General features: G+C 42.3%; 1 protein-coding gene across 1 annotated transcript in view; it reads right to left on the bottom strand.

Moving 5' to 3' along the window:
• The window catches only part of MYOM3 (myomesin 3), a 117,139-nt gene that overhangs the window by 63,394 nt on the left and 32,551 nt on the right, over positions 1-21,194 (bottom strand). Inside the window, exons 7-14 of the mRNA XM_068269003.1 lie at positions 20,114-20,202; positions 19,100-19,144; positions 17,680-17,820; positions 13,889-14,050; positions 7,987-8,128; positions 5,333-5,532; positions 4,078-4,131; positions 3,693-3,823 (exon numbers count right to left, since the gene is read on the bottom strand). Coding sequence (XP_068125104.1) covers positions 3,693-3,823; positions 4,078-4,131; positions 5,333-5,532; positions 7,987-8,128; positions 13,889-14,050; positions 17,680-17,820; positions 19,100-19,144; positions 20,114-20,202 — 964 coding nt within the window. The remainder of the gene's footprint in view (positions 1-3,692; positions 3,824-4,077; positions 4,132-5,332; positions 5,533-7,986; positions 8,129-13,888; positions 14,051-17,679; positions 17,821-19,099; positions 19,145-20,113; positions 20,203-21,194) is intronic.

The following is a 21,194-nucleotide window of genomic DNA, read 5'->3' as shown; positions in this document are numbered from 1 at the left end:
CCCCTGTCCCCTCTTTTATTCGCGCTTGCAATAGAGCCTGCAGCTATCCAAATCCGCCTAGCGGAGGAGGTGGTGGGGCTTCGGGTGGGGAGATTGGTCGAGAAGGTGGCACTCTACGCGGACGACATGCTTTTATTCCTAAATGACGCGGGCCCATCTTTAACAGCAGCATTGCAGATTCTCAATACGTTTGGAGTATACTCCGGAATCCGCATCAACTGGGATAAGTCCCTTCTCTTTCCCATAGACCAAGAAGTAATCTCCCAGCCCTCTCATCCCTTGCTTAGTTGGGTGTCTCACTTTAAATACCTAGGCATCATAATAGACAGGAACTTTACAAACTACGTTGCACTCAATGTTCAACCAGTTTTGGACCACTATGCTCGTAAGGCTCAAGCCTGGAAATCACTTCCGCTTTCAGTCGTGGGACGGGTGAACCTCTTTAAGATGCTATTTCTGCCGAGATTTAACTATGTGCTCAGGCAATCCCCAGTTTGGATCCCACTGGCCTTCTTTCGCAAGGTAGACACCATCACATCCAGCTTTATTTGGGGGGGGGGGGTGCTCCGCGTCTCTCGCTTTCCGCCCTGCAGCTTCCTCTAGATGGTGGAGGCTTAGCCCTCCCAAATCTTAGGAAATATTTTCTGGCCTCTCTCCTGGTGACCATTCACTGGTGGTTCTCCCAGGACGAACGCAATACAGCGGTGGTCCTGGAGGCTGCGGTTGTGGGGTCCTTTGAGGCCCTCACAAACCTCCCCTTTAGGGGGGTCAATAGGTACTCCTTAATTACAACCCCTATGAAAACCACTATCAAAGCCTGGGAGGTCAGTAGGGCCGGGCGGCGGGGTCCGTGTACCCTCTCCCCATATACTCCTATTTGGGGCAACCCAAACCTCCCCCACTTCACCAGCATCCCGGACCCTCAGGTCTGGGCGAGCAAAGGAATCAAGCAAGTATCACATCTTGCTCCTTCAGGCACCCTACTCTCATTCGTTCAATTACAATCTAAATATGGTCTACCAAATCATATCCTTTTCCGCTACCATCAAGTCTGGCATGCCTGGCAAAAACAGTTCCCTGGTCGTTGGACCTGGGGGTCGGATCGCATAGAGGCCTCTCTTATGAGACAGCACTTAGAGAGACCTTTATCCGAAATATATTCCAGGTTAACTCCCCAGTCCACACCCAGGCTGGCTAAGGCGAGAGACAAGTGGGAGGTGGAGGTGGGACCCCTGACGGATAGTGAGTGGGAAGAGGTCTTGTCCAGTATGGAGGGGGTTACAATATCAGCTACAGATAAATTCCTACATCTCAAACTGATATATAGAACCTACCGCACCCCTACTCAAATGCATGCAATCTTCCCAGAAAGGTCCGATCTATGTCCTAAGTGTCAGAGGATGGAGGGCGACTTTTTTCATATGGTATGGTCCTGTGACAAGATACAAGCATACTGGTGCATGGTAGCTAAAACTATAACGGAAGTCATGGGTGAAAGGATAGTGGTTGATCCCAAATCCCTTCTCCTGGGTCTCTACACGGATGCCACGCTTTCCAATCATCAGATTATACTGGTCAAGATCCTATGTTTGTATGCCCGGCGAGAACTCTTTTTTAAATGGTTTTCCGACCAACCTCCCTCTAAGAATCCCTGGTTCAAGAGAATCAATAAAGCCATGGTCTGGTACAAACTAACCTACCTTAACAGGAAATGTCCCCTGAAATTTGAAAAAATTTGGTTTCAATGGTCTGAATACATGTCCTCTCACACACCTGATAATGGTTAAATAACTCGAGATTACTGCACAGCAGTGGGTTGACCCCTTGTTCACCTGCAAAACTCCCTTGTCGACGTGATGCACTCAGGGTGGGGTGGGGGGGGGGGATGGGCTAGGGTGGGGGGGGATGGGCTAGGGTGGGGGGGGGGGCTAGGGTGAGGGGGGGATGGCTAGGGTGGGGGGGATCAATGTTCTGGTGCTATTCACCAGTGTTGTACTTATTTTATGTTTAAAAACCAATAAAAATTGACTGTTAAAAAAAAAAAATAGAGAGTTTGTGATATACTCACTGTATAAGACTACCCCTCTTCCAACGTACACCAAATTTGAAAAAAATCATATACTGGCGCTGTACTGTATGTGGTACCCAGTATATAACAGTGTATAGTTATTGACTGGTTGGACTGGTCAACTCTCCCTCTCCCTAAGCGGATTGGTCAGCTCTCCCTGTCTCCCTGTTTATCAGAGCAGTATGGAAGAATAGATCGTGCTGTGCCCATAAAATACGCCTCTTTCACCCCTCTGGCCCACCCTTGTATCCTATTTACCTCCCTCTCTGCCTCTCAGATCTCACACATATGCGCCTGCGCCGCTTTACTACAGTCCTCAGCAGCAAGATCTGAGAGACTGTAACAGGATAGGGGTATCACCCAGCATCAATGATACCCGGCGTATAAGACGACCCCCAACTTTTCTGAAGATTTTCAAGGGTTAAAAAGTAGTCTTATACGCAGGAATATACAGTATGTAGTTATACAGGTTGATATCCCGTTTTGATGTTTTTTGGTAACGGTAATACTAATCTCCCATGAGGATACAGTTTAGTCCAAAATGTATCAGATCTGTCAGCTTTTTACTACTCATGTAAGTGACAGTAACACAGGAAAAAAGTAATTTATAGTGCATTTTACTCTGGGAGAAATGTACATTTTATATGTATGTATTTCACATTTTACAAATTTTCATGATAGGGCTTCTTTAACCAAAAGTATTTTTCTTTTTTGCCTGTCATTTTTCTTATCCATCTGTATTCTGCTTTCATCTAAATGATATATTTCTATTATCTGCTGTATACTTCTGTCCTCTGACTTCCTCTTCTTCTGTAAATCTCTTTCCTCTTTCATCATTTTCATCTGTACTTTTCTTTCTTTATTCTTTATTTTCTTCTGTTCTTCTGTCTTCATTTATTCTTCTCTTCTGTAACCATGATAGCAGCCTATTAAGTGGCATTGGTCAGGCCCGGATTTACTTCACAGGAGCCTATAGGCACAGATGTCCTGGCTCCTAAGACTTCGGCCTCCATGGACCTACAAACCCCCACCAAAATGCACCACGAGTGTGTTGGCTGGCCCAGCTGTCACTTCTCCCTTACTTCTCCTGCCTGGTGTAGGTAGCTACAGGTGCCCCTTAGTATTAATTAGCCAGAAGTACCCTCAGTATTAAGTAGCTACAGGGGCCCCCAAGTATTAGGTAGTTAGAAGAACCTCAGTATTAAGTAGCTAGAGGTTCCCCTCACTGTAGGAAGATCTCATCAGTGGAATGCCGAGAGCAGGCTGAGGAACCTCTCATTTACACTCTCATCAGGACTCTGCATAGGGAAGCAGGGAGGGAGGCACTCAGGGACAGGAGTAAGCTGCCTTTTCATCATCAGGCGCCTGTAGGCACGTGCCTACATTGTCTTATGGTAAATCCAGCCCTGGCAAAAGCTCTTACTGAAAACCACCACTGAATTCAGATAAGAGAAATCCAATATTTGAATTTGCCAATGACCATTCCTGTTGGTCCCTATGAAAGGGAGGACTTTTCCCCTTTAAGCTGCAAGTAAGTTTAGATGTTAAGAATCAGCTTAAACCACAGCATTTTTGCATGCCTCAATAGTATGCAATAGCTATTTAAGAATAAATGAATGAATACCTTTTCTACATAATAGGTGAGAGGATCCTTGCCACGTGGATCAGGTTCATCCCAACATAACACAACGTAGTCCTCTGTGACCTCCAATGCATGAACATTGCTTGGTGGTGAGGGCACCTTGACATCCGTCACTTTATTTAAAGAAGAGATGACAGCTTTTATTCTTTGAGCAATGAGAACATTAATGAAGCAAGGACACATTGGTACATGAGTTCATACTCTGACATAATTACAGAGACCACACTAAAAAGGCTTCATTTATATTAGATTGGAAATGTAAGAGGACATCTTCTAGGGGCTAGAAGGATTAAAGAGGCATGCCAGCTTTTTTTTTTTAAAACAAATACTGTATATCCGTAACTTCTAGAATGGTGTGCATACTCACTGTCCACATCATCTTTGCTCACAACAATTTTCCTTCCTTCATCATATGGAATTACTGAATAGAAGAAAAATGAATTCAAGTTATTTAAAAATATGCAAAAAAAATGTAAAATATACTTCTTAATTGATGCAGCCAGATTATTTGTAAGCTTACCAAACTACACCCAGAATCAGTTCCAACTTAACCTCCCCCCCCCCCCTCTTCCACTTCCAAGTCGGAGAGCAGTGCCCGTGGTTGGGAGCGCTCTGCTCATGCACACTACGTAGTCGTTACGCCAAAATACAGTAAAACCCCCGTTATCCAGAACTCTCCAGAACAGAATTCTAAAGCAAACAGAAAACAAATCCTGACATCCTTTTTTACTTTTCTTTATCCAGTAATAAACCTGTGTTACATTAACCACTTGATAACCCAGCCTTTACCCCCCCTTAAGGACCAGCGCTGATTTTGCTGATCTGTGCTGGGTGGGCTCTACAGCCCTGGGGGGGGGGGGGGGGGGGTCTGATCTGCGTGTGGCTGGCGGGGGGGGGGGCACCTCAAAGCCCCCTCCGCCGCAGAATTCCCCCTCTCCCTCTCCTCCCTCCCTTCCCCGGAGATCGGAGGCTGCACAGGAACGGATCTGTCCTGTGCAGCCTCTAACAGGCTCCTGCCTGTCATGTGACAGCGATCCCCGGCCGCTGATTGGCCGGGGATCGCTGATCTAGTACAACGCTGCTACTGTTAGCAGCGTTGTACAAATGTAAACAAAGCAGATTATTTCCGCTTGTGTTTACATTTAGCTTGCGAGCTGCGATCGGCGACCCGCAGGCTATTCACGGAGCCCCCCGCCGTGAATTGACAGGAAGCAGCCGCTCGTGCGAGCGGCTGTTTCCTGATTAATTAGCCTGCAGCCGGCGACGCAGATCTGCATCGCTGGTCCTGCAGCTGCCACTTTGCCGACACGCGTTATGAGTGCCGGGTCGGCAAGTGGTTAAGTAGGTCTGACTTTTGTCTTAATTTGTTTTTTAACATTGATACAGAGTTTATGGTAATTGTACTACATGGGGTATAGTACTGTTTTTTAGCTAGGCCTATTTTTAACATTGACTTAAGCAACCAGAAACTACTTTAGCATCAGTCAATCCCGGTTGGTGCCGGATAATGGGGATTTTACTGTATTTATGTCTTTGCAAAAAGGATTGACAATGCTCATCATAATATGGATTTCATTTATATCATTTAAATAATGAAAGCATTCTATGAAATCAGAACAAACCTATGTTTCTCTCCTCCAGAGCTGGATCTCTTGTAGTCACTGGATCACTGGGTTTTGAAGGAAGACTAACACCAGCCTGGTTAACAGCTCTCACTCTGAACTGATAAGTATGCCCACCAGTGAGTCCAGACACAGGAAACCGGCAGATCTTCACTGGAATATCGTTACACCTAACCCACTGATTATGGGAAGCATCCAAGCTTATTGGAAACAGAAAGAGTTTTGCAATGTAAGATATCTGAACATTGTTGTTCTTTATAACTTGAGGTATGTATAAAAGCTATGTATAAAAGATATTTGTTAAAGAGACACTGAAGCGAAAAAAATTTTATGATATTATGATTTGTATGTGTAGCACAGCTAAGAAATAAAACATTAAGATCAGATACATCAGTGTAAGTGTTTCCAGTACAGGAAGAGTTGAGAAACTCCAGTTGTTATCTCTATGCAAACAAGCCATTAAGCTCTCCGACTAAGTTAGTCCAGGAGAGGGCTGTTATCTGACTTTTATTATCTCAACTGTTCCTGGACTATTTACTTATTCTCTGCTAGAGGAGAGGTCATTACTTCACAGACTGCTCTGAAAGACTCATTTTGAATGCTGAGTGTTGTGTAATCTGCACATATTATAGAATGATGCAATGTTAGAAAAAACACTATATACCTGAAAATAAAAGTATGAGAATATTTTCTTTGCTGCTAATCTTCTAGTAATTATTCATAGTACACAACCAATTCACTTTATCATATATATTTTTTCGCTTCAGTGTCTCTTTAATATCAGCAGTGATACAGACACAATTTGCTTTTAACAATTTTCTAATTTATGCTTTATTTTTTAGATGCCAGTATAGATTATTGTCTATATTTATCCTAAAATATCCCAAATTAAAATTTTTTTTACATCTACTATACTTCTATTTCCAGCTTATAGTGTGTTGGCTAGCTTGATAAGTTCAAGGAAGGCCCTGTTTTACTGATAAACACAATAAATAGGTAAAACAAATGTGCTAGAAAATACACACTGTTCTATTCGAAGGTAGTTATATATTGTTAGCCCTGTTTTAGTTACCCATTTTCTATTGCTTATGATAGCAAATTAAATTAGCAATGCACAATGCTTTGTGTATTGCAGGTCTATACTTTTTGAAATAAATATACTGAAAGTTGCTGCCTGGCAGTATCCAGTAGCTCCTTATTATCAGTACAGTGGGAGTTCCCTCTCCAGCACACCTGACCTGACCACCTGCCCCAAGTAACCTCCTCTTCCGCGCCAAGGTGCCACCATCAGAAAGTATCACTCTGCAGCCTGGCAGACAGCAAGAGGGCCCTCTCAGCAGGCTGCAGCCGACTTTCTAATTCTTGACTGCCGTAACATGACACTGGACTGCCATAAGCAATCAGCTGGGGTCTGGAGGTAGTGAGTGGAACTATGACTGTGACAGCGATATTTGGACTGTACATGGCTATATAAGCTGCAGGGCTTGTCAGTCTATTAATGGTCAGTCTGCTATCTGCTTGAGCATAACAAACTGTTTGTTATATGCTATGCTTATGCTTATATGCCTATGTGATTGAAATAAGCTGCTATGGCCAGAAGCCAGTGGATCTAATTAAACTAAAGCTGAGCCAAGTTGTCTTTTATCTGGATTTCAACATTGCTTATAGCATCTTGCATCTGCAAATGACTTGTCAACATATAGTAGCAATATATATTGCTTGATAGGACAATGCATAGGTTGGCTGCAGATTGGATGTGTGTGGAGGTTGAGCATGTTCTGTCCCAACCAGCATTGTGCAATTAGAGCTTCATTACTCGCTTGTTCTTAAATGTATATGGCATATATGTCACATTTTGATTATAATGAATATATTTCTAGTAGTTACAGTTTGAACCTTGCAATCAAACCTATTTATTAAAAGTAGCTGCTCCCACTTCAGCATTATAGCTCCTCCCTGCTAAGTGTGTAAATAAGCATTTAACTCCCCTCCCAGTGACCTCATGGGTTTATAAAGACCATGTACAGTATATCCCTTATTACTCTGACCTGCCTGCAATAAGAAACCATTACTTATAGATTTTTTTTATAAACACGCTGGGAAGGGTGTGGGAAGATAAGTGGTCTATATAACACACAAACTGGGATTTACTAGACAGGAAATTATGAGTAGACTTTGCAGGGCTTTAGCTGTAGTGCTGACCACAAAGAGAGAATCTTTGAGCAGCAGGATAGAAGAGGTGGATGGGGTCTACATGAAGTCAGTTTTGCAAACCCAGCAAAAAGATAAATAATGTGATGAAGTTTATGTACAATGTACATGATTTCGTCCACTGAAAATACAGATACATTCCACATAATATGCATAATATTATGCATGAAAAAGCACAAGCCTGAACTAAAACTTTTATCAGAAACTATTTTGAAACTGTGTGTGAAGATACAAACTTTGCACCCAAGTATTGAAGATCCTTGAATTTTTGCCTCTATGAATAGATGAAAGTATGACCAGGATGATAACAATAGGGTACTGTATCCCCATAGAATTTTGTCATTTCATAATCTGATTGGACTCTAGTGACTAAATAGTCTGATAAGACAAGTAGAGCATTGAAGATGCTTTAAGTATGTATTGGAATGTAAATGTGTACTCACCACTCAACATAGTAACCACATACAGGACCGCCTCGGTCATCACTAGGTGGAATCCATGACAGCATCAGACAATCCTTCTGCACATCATAGTACTGCACACCAAGCGGAGACCCTGGGACACCAGCTTTCTCTGGCTCAGCATCTACTCCATAACAGAAACATTAAGTAATGCATCAGTTTATGATCCTTACAGTTAAATAAAAATGTATGCAAATGCAGTTTACTCTATTTGAAATACAGAAATTTGACTTAAAGAGTTGCATTTAAGTGTAATTGTAAGACAAGGCAACAGGTCCCCAGACAATCTTTGATCCATTCAGGAAGAACCTATGACTGCCCTACATAAGAATATTACCCACTCTGTGATTTCTTCCTCATGTGATGCAGTGTAACCAATGTGCACTGAGCAACCAATAGTGCAGCCAGGAAGCCTCAGTAATTCTCTACCTGCATCACAATACAGAAGAGCAGGCACAGGGTGAAAATTCAGATTTGCAGAGGCTGTGACCATAACTGAGTCTCTGCTACAGAGGGTCTGCCTAAGGCCCTGCATTAGTCCCTGCAACAGCTCATCAGTGGTGTTGTGTGTGTGGAATGTAAAATTGGCTGGAAACTCAAGTGCAATTTCCTTGTTGAGTCTCTGAGGAAGCGGCAGAGAGGCGGCAAAGCACGTCAGGCAGTCTACAATGATGCACTACTACTGTATTGCATAGCCAATGTAATTCATGAGTGCTATCTCACCATAGTGTATATACACTAAACAGCGTTAAGCAGAATAAAGTGTGTAAAGTCTTCGGCAAGATGAGGCGCAATGCATTGCATGTAATTTATTCTGCTCTACTCATCATGCAGTAACTTTACGCACTTTATTCTACTTAAAGCAGTTTAGTGCATACACCCCTTTGAGAGCTAGCAGTCACGTGATGCTCACATGCAGACATTGCTGGTGTGTGCACTGCAACTGCAATCATACAACTATGTGTATGCTAAAAGGATAGAAAAAAGGACGGGAAGACACCGGGAGCCCAATCTGGTGTAGTATCTCACGGAGAGATATCGTAATTAGTAGGAAAAGATTATATATACTCACAAAGCTAGGTTGCACACAAGGCAACCAATCTGTCTCGCATGTGGGGAAGTACCGTCCCCACTCGGCTTTGTGAGTTAGGGTCGATGGTCGCAGCTCCTTCAAAACGATACCACCTGCCAAGGTGGTGGCCCCTGATCCCAGGGGAAATTTGCGGTACGGGAGGGTAGGAGGTGCCCTTAGAGGTACTATTGATCAGGCTTACATTGGAGTTTACCAATGGTTATACAGATTGTTGTGTGTAAAAGGGAACATACCAATTTTCGTAAGAAATCTATATATTGTTTTTGGGTAATGGACGTATTGATACTAGACAGTTGTTGATATAAGAAATTCGGAATGATCCTACCTTAAAGAGTAGTCAAATCCATTAGTGTAAAATTTTTTAGAATTTATTGTAGCACTTAAAGTGCTACAATAAATTCTAAGAAATTTTAGCCTCCTACCCTCCCGTACCAATCATACAACTATGGAACTACTATTTTACAAGATCACAAACAGCTGGCACACTATATTTACTAATGGATACATTAGTAAACTTTTATTTAGTAAATGTAAACATACATCCACATTTTAAACAAAATCTTTATTGTTTTGATGACTCCTTTCAACAGATAGCATTTTAAATATTTCATAGCTCTTGTCAACACAATGCCTTTCTTAATACTCATGCTGGGCGTGCTTGCTTTTTTTGAATTTTCAGATCATCTCCTTTGATGTAATCTTTCCTTCACATACAGTATATCTAAATATGCACTTGATGTATAGTATGCTTATTACTGGGCTAGTGGTAGGTACATATACAAATTCAGAGCAGCCTTTAGCTATGGTATAGGATTTCACAACATTATGCATATTTTGGTAATCTATTACCTCTGACCAGAGATAGATTAAGATGTAATGGGACCCTAGGCAAGGTCGTGGATTTGGCACTCCCTTGTTGTCCTTTTTTTTAAGCTGAAGTGGAGAGAGGTCAGAGAAGGTGACAAGTGCACCCCTTGATGTCCACTAGGCCCCAGGCACCTGCCTAGGTTGCCTGATGGATGATCTTGCCCTGCCTCTGACTTTAATCTGAAATTAGCTGCTGAGTAGAAGCTGTATCCTCAAATTGCTGTTGCAGAGCAATTCTCTGTGTGTGTGAGCAGGAGCGTAGCAATAGCCATAGCAGCCATAGCAGCTGCTATGGGGCCCTGAAGCAGAGGGGGCCCAGGTGGTACTTAATGTATTCACTATTAACTTTCTTGTGTTCCTCCACGAGAATGTAAACTGCCAATTAACTCATAGTTGGGACAGGTGGCATAGCTAAAGAGTGCCTACACCTGAGGGGCCCAGGAAAGTTTTGCTATGGGGCTCCATAGTCTTTAGCTACGCCACTGTGTGTGACTATGCAAATGATTATTTACATTTACTCTTTGTAACACATCTATCTCATATACAGTGGCTTGCAAAAGTATTCGGCCCCCTTGAAGTTTTCCACATTTTGTCACATGATGAGACCAAAATGGAACTTTTTGGCCAAAATGCAAAACGCTATGTGTGGCGGAAAACTAACAATGCACATCACTCTGAGCACACCATCCCCACTGTCAAATATGATGGTGGCAGCATCAGTCTCTGGGGGTGCTTCTCTTCAGCAGGGACATAGAAGCTGGTCAGAGTTGATGGCAAGATGGATGGAGCTAAATACAGGGCAATCTTGGAAGAAAACCTCTTGGAGTCTGCAAAAGACTTGAGACAGGGGTGAAGGTTCACCTTCCAGCAGGACAATGACCCTAAACATAAAGCCAGGGCAACAAAGGAATGGTTTAAAACAAAACATATCCATGTGTTAGAATGGACCAGTCAAAGTCCTGATCTAAATCCAATCAAGAATTTGTGGCAAGATCTGAAAACTGCTGTTCACAAACGCTGTCCATCTAATCTGACTGAGGTGGAGCTGTTTTGCAAAGAAGAATGGGCAAGGATTTCAGTCTCTAGATGTGCAAAGCTGGTAGAGACATACCCTAAAAGACTGGCAGCTGTTATCGCAGCAAAAGGTGGTTCTACAAAGTATTGACTCAGGGGGCCGAATAATTACACACACCCCACTTTGCAGTTATTGATTTGTAAAAAAAATGTTTGGAATCATGTATGATGTTCGTTCCACTTCTCACATGTACACCACTTTGTATTGGTCTTTCACGTGGAATTCCAATAAAATTGATTCATTTTTGTGGCAGTAATGTGACAAAATGTGGAAAACTTCAAGCGGGCCGAATACTTTTGCAATTCACTGTAAGTGCTTTCATCTGGGGAATGAGCTGGAACTTTTTATTTTGTTGTGCCTTTGGATGGAGCTAAAATAAATATTTAAAAAAAGCTTTCATTGTGATGTTGCCTATTTTCTTGAAAAATTTAAAAAATAAAATAAATCAGCAAAATTCAATCAAAAATAAAATATATTTTTGTGCTAAGCGTAAAAATAAATATGTTAAAGAATGCTATATAGTAACTTTAAACTTTCAACTCTATGACAGAGTTTCACTGGAGTTTTTATCTGTCTAGTGACTGATCTTGTCCTGTAGCGGGAGATAACAGAGTTTCATATTAGGGTCATAAACCTCTGGGTAAAGAGGCTAAAGGTTAACAGTGTCAACACTAGACTTCAGTTCTAGTTCACTACCAGTATAAGTACATTACAGGATTTAACCTGTTAAGTACCCAACGTCTATAGGCTTCCTAAAAGTGTGTCTAAACCTTTGTTAAAAAAATGTTATTTCAGTGCTAAACAAGCCATTTTGTAGTTGATATTATTGAAATTCAGTAGGCAACCAGTAATTATTTTCTTGGTATGTCAGTCTATTCAAAGTATACTTTGTGAGTTCTTTAAAGGGACATTCAGTGACATGACTATGTGCTTTGTAATGTGTTGCTCTGTAAAGTGTCAATGTTATATGACTACATGATTATAATGACTTGAGAGGTAAGATGAACCTTGAAAGAAAGCCACAGAAAAATGGCCTGAATAGTGTGGTATGTACTGAAAATGGAGCAAGAGTAGGTAAATGGTACTGTACTCACAAAATTAGGTTGCTTAGGTAGGCAACCAACTAGTAAGGCATGTCACTTGGATTATATGGACTCTCTTGAGTTGTGGTTGCTCGCTTGAGTGACAAAATGGGCACCAGCACAGGTGTGTGTGGTTGGAAGCCTCTCTCCAAGTGAGGGTAGACGATATGAACAAGGGGAAAGAGGCACCCAGGCTATACTAAAACAGTGTTAAATTGATTCAGATATTATCAATATTTATTTGCACTCTTCACCAGAGTGCAATTTTTTAAATCTATTTTTTATTAATTCTGTGTAATCCTTGAAGTAAGCCACCTGTTTTTTTCCCTTTTATTGCATTTAACACAGTTTTATTATAGCCTTGATGCCTCTTTTCGCTATTTACAAAATAATAATATGAGGAAAATTAAACTGCGCTCCACTGGACCAGCACCTTGACACAACAGGGGATCGCAGCAATGAACAGGTCACTTCACCTTTAACACTTATTTATCTTTCCAAAATCACCGCGCTTTAACACCCTGAAAAAGATATTAGAAATTGCACAAAGTGCCCAGTACTGCAAAACCAGTAGACAATAGACACCCCGTGCCGCACTCCAGGGGGTAGTGCCACCACCTTATAGGGACTAGTACTCGGTCTCCCCCTTTGTGGATCTCCCCCTTCGTTACTCTACGTAACTCATACGAAACACGTAGGGCGGAGTCGGAGGCGCGCTGACGTCATACCAGGAAGCAGGGCAGACGGGGACGTGTGGCTCGAGGGTGTCCGCGGCCGGAGCTGATACGCCTGATCTGTAAGCCTGCATGCAAAAACGATTTTAATAAACTGAGGTGCTGAGACGGGTCCACGCTTTACTTCTTGGCTGGCCGGAGTTGTGGATTTGATATGCAGTGACCCAAGACGCGCTTTTGGTGAGTGCATCCACAAAGGGGGAGACCGAGTACTAGTCCCTATAAGGTGGTGGCACTACCCCCTGGAGTGCGGCACGGGGTGTCTATTGTCTACTGGTTTTGCAGTACTGGGCACTTTGTGCAATTTCTAATATCTTTTTCAGGGTGTTAAAGCGCGGTGATTTTGGAAAGACAAAATAATAATAGTTTCTTGCAAGCATGGTAATAGCACACGATTAGGTGTATGGAGATTTCATAGTTCTCATTTTTCTGCCTGTGTTATTGAAAAAGTACCAACCTATCTGCAGGGAGTGTTTTGTTTATATGGAATATAATATTGATTGAACATTTTGCTTGCTCAACCCTAAAATAAAGGCCCAGAACTAAGAGGCGCTTGTACTGGTGGCAGTGAAGTACTTAAATGTAAATTTAATGTATAGAAAAAATATGAGATTCTTGAATGTATTTTTTATCTGGAACATGTTACCACAGGTACTCCCAACCTACAGGGCAGCCATCAGGGGGGGACAACTGACACTGCAGTGAGGGGCCCAGGGCTTCCGGGGGCCCTGGGCCCCCCCCAAAGTGCTGAAAGGGCCGCATGTGCTGGCTGTGGGCCTGTGGCTCATTAACCAGCACACTGCGTTCCAGCACTGAGAAAAGAGTGACATCAGTGCTTGAACGTGGGGAGCAGATGAGTGAGCCCACTACAGCAGACTTTCTATACTGGGCCACCGCCTATACTGCCCATAGAATTCAATGTAAAAAAGACACATATTTTTGATGGTCTGATTCTTGTCCATGTTAAAGTCCATCAATAGAATTCACCGTGAAGTGTACTTGATGTAAAACAAAAACTGCATTTGAAGCTCACCTTTTACAAACATATAAGCTGTTTGTTTCTGTGGTCCAGAGGAGGCCGGGATGCTGACTGTATAGAATCCCTCATCTTCTTTGAAAGCAGGAGATCCACGGAGAGCCACGTCACAACCCACACAACTTACTTCCCTGCGCTCTGTGTCTTCTAGTAATGTTCCTGACAACATGGAAAGGGTTTCTGAGTATTATTTCAGACACAAACTTATAAGATACACATATGATTAGTCTTGCATGCAGCCTGTTCTTATTTTAGACTATTCGTGTATGATTGTAGTTAATGTGGGATTCAGATTGATGGGATGCCTAGGGGAAACCACTAAAGCTTCGGCACCTATTGTTATGTTTATGTGAGCGTATTTTTTTTTTAACAGTTCATTTTTTTTTATTTTTTTTTTTATAAAGAAAACGAGTGTGAGTGTAATTTTTTATTTGGCTTTCATGTGTTATCATGCTTGGCAAACTAAATAGACATGATATTATTTTACAGATTTATATATGTGATTCTTGTTCGTAACTGTATATCACACATTGAGGTCAGCATTCATATCAGTCAGTAAAGGATGAGTAACCTAAAATAGACCTTATTCAATGTGTCATTAGTTTGGGTATTGAAAAATAAAAATAAATATAATTTTTTTAAAATGTACCTACATTTTCAAATTTACCTATAAAATTATTAGCTGCAGTCATTTTAACATCCCTCAAAATTACTCCGTAAGTCAGCTGTCAGGCTAAAATTTTTTGTACAAAATAGTAGATATTTGATCTAAACCACCTTTGCTGAAAATCAATTAGATAGCCAGGGGAGCGGACTAGACGGCACTCTAGTTCCAAATTGAAAGGAAAAGATCTGCTTAAAGAGAACCTGTAACAAAAAAAGGTTTCCCTGGGGGGTACTCACCTCCAGAGGGGGAAGTCTCAGGGTCCCAATCAGGCTTCCCGCTCCCCTGTACTGCAGGCAATCCAGCGCTGGCTCCCCTGAAGTGTCCCGGAATCCTCCCTCATCAAGCCTGACAAGTGCTGATTTATTTACCTTTCCTGGCTCCAGCGGGGGCGCTGTTGCGGCTCTCCGCACGGAGATAGGTGAAAACAGCCGATCTCCATCAGGTCCGCTCTACTGCGCAGGCGCAGGAGACTCGCGCCTGCGCAGTAGAGCGGGCCAACAAAGATCGGCTATTTCCGCCTATCTCTGAGGCGGAGAGCCGATACTGCGCCTGTGCTGGAGCCGGGAAGGTCGGCTTATATGCGAGTATATACGGTACATGCCAGTACTTTTGAAGCCCAAAACCTGAGACAAATCTTATTATCGTATTTTTAGGGGGGGGGGGGGGACAATTTTTGTTAAGCTGTTTGTTGGTTTTTATTGAGTGATGTTGTGCGATGCACATGTATTCAACGCAAATGTATTAAAGTATTTTTGTACGTGCATGAGACAGCGACTTTTTTCGTTTGTTTTTGGACTACAATAACATTTGCTGGTTTTAGATCTGGATAAAGAGCAGACCTTTTCCTTTCAAATTATCTGTAGTCGGATATACTATACTATTATATGATAACACATCTCAATGGTATGAAAAGTCAAGCTGGATATCTATAATTTTTAAATAGTTATCATCATACAGAGGGCTGAATTAAAGATCACCCCAGAAACCAAAGTGAAAAAGTAATGTGGCAGGCTGGTCCATTTCGCCAAAATTTAATTGCACGGCAGCACATACTTGTATGCATGGCCGACAACCAGAGCCGGATTAAGGCTAAATGGGGCCCTAAGCAAAGTAACCGATTTGGGCCCCCCATCATATCGTAATAGAAGCAGAAGATGCAGCTGCACAGCAACATGCCGCACACACCGGGGCAGCCAAGCTACTGGTTGCTATGGACAACAGCCCGCTTTCCTCTGTGGGTGCACAATGCAGGGAATAGCAGCGGCAAAATGCAGAGTGAGAGATGAATGGCTGGGACATTTGCAGTCAGGGGCTGGGGCACCCCTGTGAAGAGGGCGCTAGATATCACAGCAGCAGTACTTTCCCCCTGCATCTCCAGCCTGGCAATAGCAGAAAGCTCTGGACACCGCCAAACCGGAATCCGTTCCCCAGACAGAATTACATAACCACTCCCACCACCGAACAACCGATTTCCTCCCAAACTAGACAGCCACCATGCAGCCTCCATCCCAGTGAATACGATAGTCCAGCAGAGAAGGCAACCGCAGCGGGGGAGAATGACAGCACCAGATGACTTACATTCACCTATTGTGATCCAAGCAATAGAGGTCCCGTCATCCGGAGCCCATCTGTCTCCTCTAGAGTGCTGCAGCTCTGTTACTACTACTATTACTACTTCCTACTTCCTGTCTGATGTGAGAATCAGGAAGTTCAGAGCGAGCGGCTGCATTGTAGAAGAGACAGATGAGTTTCAGATGACGGGATCTCTATCGCTTGGATCATGGATAGGTGAGTGAGCGTTTGCCATCTGCTGCTATCATTCTTGCTGCAGCTGTGGTTCTCTGTGGGAAGGCAGGGCGGAATGGGCAGCGGCAGGGCGCACAGTAGCAGGAGGGGGACCTAGGAGGAGAGCCTGGCTCTGAAGACAATCATCAGCGCGCGGCATCACTTGACAAGACAAGACAAATAACATTTATATCACGCTTTTCTCCTGACGGCCAGAGCTGCAGCCACTAGGGCACGCTCTATAGGCAGTAGCAGTGTTACAGAGACTTGCCTAAGGTCTCCTACTGAATAGGTGCTGGCTTACTGAACAGACAGAGCCGAGATTCGAACCCTTGTCTCCTGTGTCAGAGGCAGAGCCCTTAAAGGGACTTCGAGCAGTGCCTGTGGGTATGCCTTTAAGCATACCCACAACTAATTAATTACATCCTCACACCTACCAGCATGATGTTTGTAATTATATCCCCCTGGGTTCCTTATATTTCATTGCATTGTGCTGAATCGAGCTGCCGACTTTGGATAAAAGTCGTCCTGTGGCCGCGATTTCGATCGCGAAAATAGCAAAAACTAAAAGGCATAGGGCAGCCGTTTATATATCATTGGAAAGAGGAGAAAGAGAGCTTTAAAATGATATGCATCTTTCCATAGTTACTGCACTGCTCAGAGTCCCTTTAACCATTATACCATCCAGCCACCGCTGACAGGATGGCGAGGGCTAGTTTATGTGCTGATGGGGCCCCTTTGACTCTGAATGGGGCCCCAAGCGACTGCTTTTGTTGCCTGGTCTGTAATCCGGCCCTGCCGACAACTGACAACATGGGGGATGCTTCTAATGAAACAACAGATCGTGTCCTGGGGTCACCGTCCAAATTTGCACTAGGTCATTACTGAGCTCCTGGAGAGTCTGAGGTGCAACCTGACAGCTTTGGATAGACCAAGACATAAAGTCTTAGAAGTACTCAGAAGGAACTGCCTGCGATTTGCAAGCAGGGAGCGCCTCTATCTGCTTGCAAATCGCTAGTATACTGCTTGCAAATCGCTAGTATTGAGACACTGTTGTTATTTGATCTGAGGAAGTGGTCTGCAATCCGTGAAACGCATTATCAGTCAAGTGTCTGGTTTCTATTAAAAATGTTATTACTTAATTTGGGCTACCCCCTTTTTTTTAGAGGTAAGCCTATTTATTTATGTTTTATCCAGCTGACATTATCCCTTCCACACATCACATCTTGGGGCACCTCCTCCCTCCCAGTAGTACTTTTCACAGAGTGTACTGCCCAATGCCAGCTGACTGCTTGTTAGTATAGTTTAATGCATTTCAGTAGAATCATTTACGTACCATCCCTAAACCACTGCACCTCTGGCTTATGTCTTTCCAGACTGGAGGAAACCGAACAGGATAAAGCAAATGATTCCTTCTCTTTGGTAAACACTGGCTTTAAGTCACTGGTGAATTCTCCTTCATAGGGTGGCAATAAAGCTATGAAATATAATAACATGAGTTCAGGCATTAAATGCTTATTCTCACCTGCCCTGTCATCCCTGCACACAGCTGATAACCTTGCTGTGTGCTGGGATGACAGGATCAGTGCCCGATTGGCACTGCACCACTGCGTCCCCACTTACTGGCTGCCTCTTCCTCCTCTTTAACTTCCGCTAGGGCTTATTTTCGGGATAGGGCTTATATTTCCAACATGCTCAAAATTCCAGCTAGAGCTTATTTTCAGGGTAGGCCTTATTTTCATTGAAAGAGGGTAGAAGTGGTCATCAAATATACAGTGTTAGCCCTCATCCAATCTTTTCCAACCCATGATTTAAAGCCTATGACTTAAGGGCATCCTTTACCTTTATAATCTGATTTGCTTTAATAGTATTAGATTCTGAACGCAATTGCACAAAATGCAAGCATGCAAAATCACCGGTTCTATTTTAAACATATGCGTCATGATTGCGCTGCGATTTTTTACAATTGGAAACGTTGTGCATGTTGCACTTTGCCTGCGATTCCCTCTGCACAGACAAAATTGCAAAACACAACCACACTACGTTTACAATTGCATTTTTTTTTTCTTAAAGATTCTTTATTTATAAAGTAAACAGAAAGTACAGATAAAGAATTGACACCATCAAGACATTTTCAGCTAACAAATAACCAAATAACCAATAAGAAATAAGTGGTGGCTGCCCAGTTCCTCCAACATAAATATGCATGAACACAGTGCATCAACAGATATCCCTGAACAAGACATTAACATCTCCTAAAGAGGCGCCCCGAAGGCGGCTATCAGTTTTCAGTGGCACTTTATTTGGCCTGAGGAAGTGGGAGAGTTCCCGCAAAACTCATTGCCTGTGCTTTCTCGTTGCCTGTGCTTTGTACCAATAAACAATTCATCTTATGTGAATTTGTCGTCCTTGAGGTAAGCCACCTCATTTGCCTTATTTTTAGTTGCTTTTAGAGGATTTTATATCCATTGGGCGCATCTTTCCCCTTTTCTATCTCCTAAAGAATTACACCCAAATGCTAGAGCCAGCCCTAATATAAATAAATCATATACATCACACACGGCTGCCCCCATGTGTTTATAAGACTTCTCCCATATCTACCTACAGAAGTGGGATGACATATAACAATAGAAACGCTGGCACCCAAAGGGAACTTCCGCCCCATCATGATTGCATTTCGAAGTATAAAAATGCCCTAAGCCTTATGTTTGCTTCCATCAGAAATGCAGTATTAACACTTATCCTGTTTTACTCACAAGGATAGGAGACTGAATCCCAGCCTGATTTTAATCCTTGGTGTTCTGGAAAATAAATACATTGTAATTGAAATTACTTATTACTCCAAATAATAGTATAGCAATGCAAAGGTATTCTGTGTGCTATTTACAGAACTTAACTCGCTGCAAAAAACAATATGTTGATGAGTTTCAAAGTGAAATTCCACCATTGCTGAGAAAAAGGCAAAGTAATGCAGTTCATCTGTCTACACATAGCTGAGGTAGTATACAATATTCATACATAGCGGCAAACTAATTTTAGGTTATCTACTAGTAGTAAAGAGTACAACTTGGCCAAAGGAGGGATGGCTTAAAGTAGAGCATATGCTTGTAGGAAAAAGTGAGTTTTTAGGGAGTGTTTAAAGTTACCAAAGGTTGGAGAGTGACTGTTGTGTTGTGGAAGGGGATACCAGAGGAGGGGTGAAGCACATGAGAAATTTTGTATACGTGAATGCGAGGAGGTGATTCTAGAGGAGGACAAAAGAAGGTCATGTGCAGATGTGAGATTGAGGCTGCAGTGATTTTGATTGCCAAATCATGTCTGCTCAAAGTGTTGATGATCACAGCCATCAAATACTGGCTTTTGTCATGTACAGAAGGGGTCAGGGGACATTTTATTTTTAGTTTTGTTTTGAAAATGTTCTTGTTTTATTATTATCAAACAAATTTAGGATTTACAAATTTGCTTTCAGCTTTAATTTACACATTACTCAGACATTTTTGGAAACATAGTTGTAAATGGGTTGTAAATGACTTGATCTGAATTTATAACTGATGAGGAGCTGAGAAGAAGTGTGGAAACTACGCTACAGAGGCCAAAGATTACTGAATAACCCAAAAGCCTTAATGAAGAGGCCCATGGGACAGGTGGAAAAGCTAATAAGCAGATATACAGTATTTCATAAGTATACGCTATTTTTTACAGAAAAACCAGAAAAGTAATCTCCCAATTACATACCTCTGAATATAATGCAGTTACGGTAGCTTACTTACGTCTTACGAGCACATTAGCAAAGGAGGTTGCCTGACCAAAGTCATTAGTAGCCACGACACTGTAGTCAGCAGAATCGTCCATGGTGCATCTATTCAGCATTCAGGCAAAAGATTTTGATTACCTTAAAATTCACAAATGCTGGTATAGAAAATGTCCATTTAAATTTAACATTGTTTAAAAATAAAATATAGAAATGGAAAGTTTCTGCTCCAGTGGATTCCAGGTGCCCATTTCCTCACCATAAATGGTCTTTGGCTTCTCAACACTCTCCTCCTTTCCTTCACCCTGGCAGAGAAAACGCCCACACAAGACACATTGGTCCATATGCAATAAGAGTTTTCTGCTAGGTGATATTTTCAAATGTGCCAATAAAATGCCTTTTAAATCATCAGCAAGCAAGTAAATACTTAGAATAGTTTTGATAGCACTTATCTACCTATTTTATGGTACTTTTATGACTGCAATGTGCTGTAAAGTTATTCTAAATAGAAGATGAAAATGTTCTCCTATGAGAAAACTCAGGAGAAAAAGTTAATTGCATATGAGCCACAGGAAAAGTTTTCTCCTAGGTGATATTTTTACAACGTGTTAATAAAATCCCTTTAAAACTACCAGCAAGCAAGAAACCGCTAACAATAATTTTGATAGTAACTTGCCACTTCTTTTTTTGGTACTTTTTTTTTCATTGCAAAGTGCTGAAAAGTTACTTAAAAGAGAAGATGAAAAATGATCTTCTAGTAAAAAAAAGTTAATTGCATGTGGGCCATGTTATTTGCAATTTTGTGAGGGAAGAGTGGCAGGGCCAAGTCATACATAGACAGTCACTAGGTAGGCATGCACTATATGGATTGCAACACTATCTATGGGCAATGAAAAGAGTGCCTACTAACAACAGGGAGAGGTGGATCAAGGCTGGATTCCTGGGAAGGCCAGGAAAGGCCAGGGCCTTGGGTGGAAAAAGCAGAGGGGCAGTAAGGCTCAGGAGACTTAAGAGGCCTCACGTCAAAGTAAATCATCTCTCCTGGTCCACAGCCATCCTGCTTTGCTCTACACAAACTGTCTGCAGCTTGAATTCCAGGG

The sequence above is a fragment of the Hyperolius riggenbachi genome, chromosome 2 (assembly GCF_040937935.1).
Source record: "Hyperolius riggenbachi isolate aHypRig1 chromosome 2, aHypRig1.pri, whole genome shotgun sequence".
In the NCBI taxonomy this organism is placed as follows: Eukaryota; Metazoa; Chordata; class Amphibia; order Anura; family Hyperoliidae; genus Hyperolius; species Hyperolius riggenbachi.
Note: the sequence above shows the minus strand (reverse complement) of the source record. Positions and strands in the feature narration are given on the sequence as shown.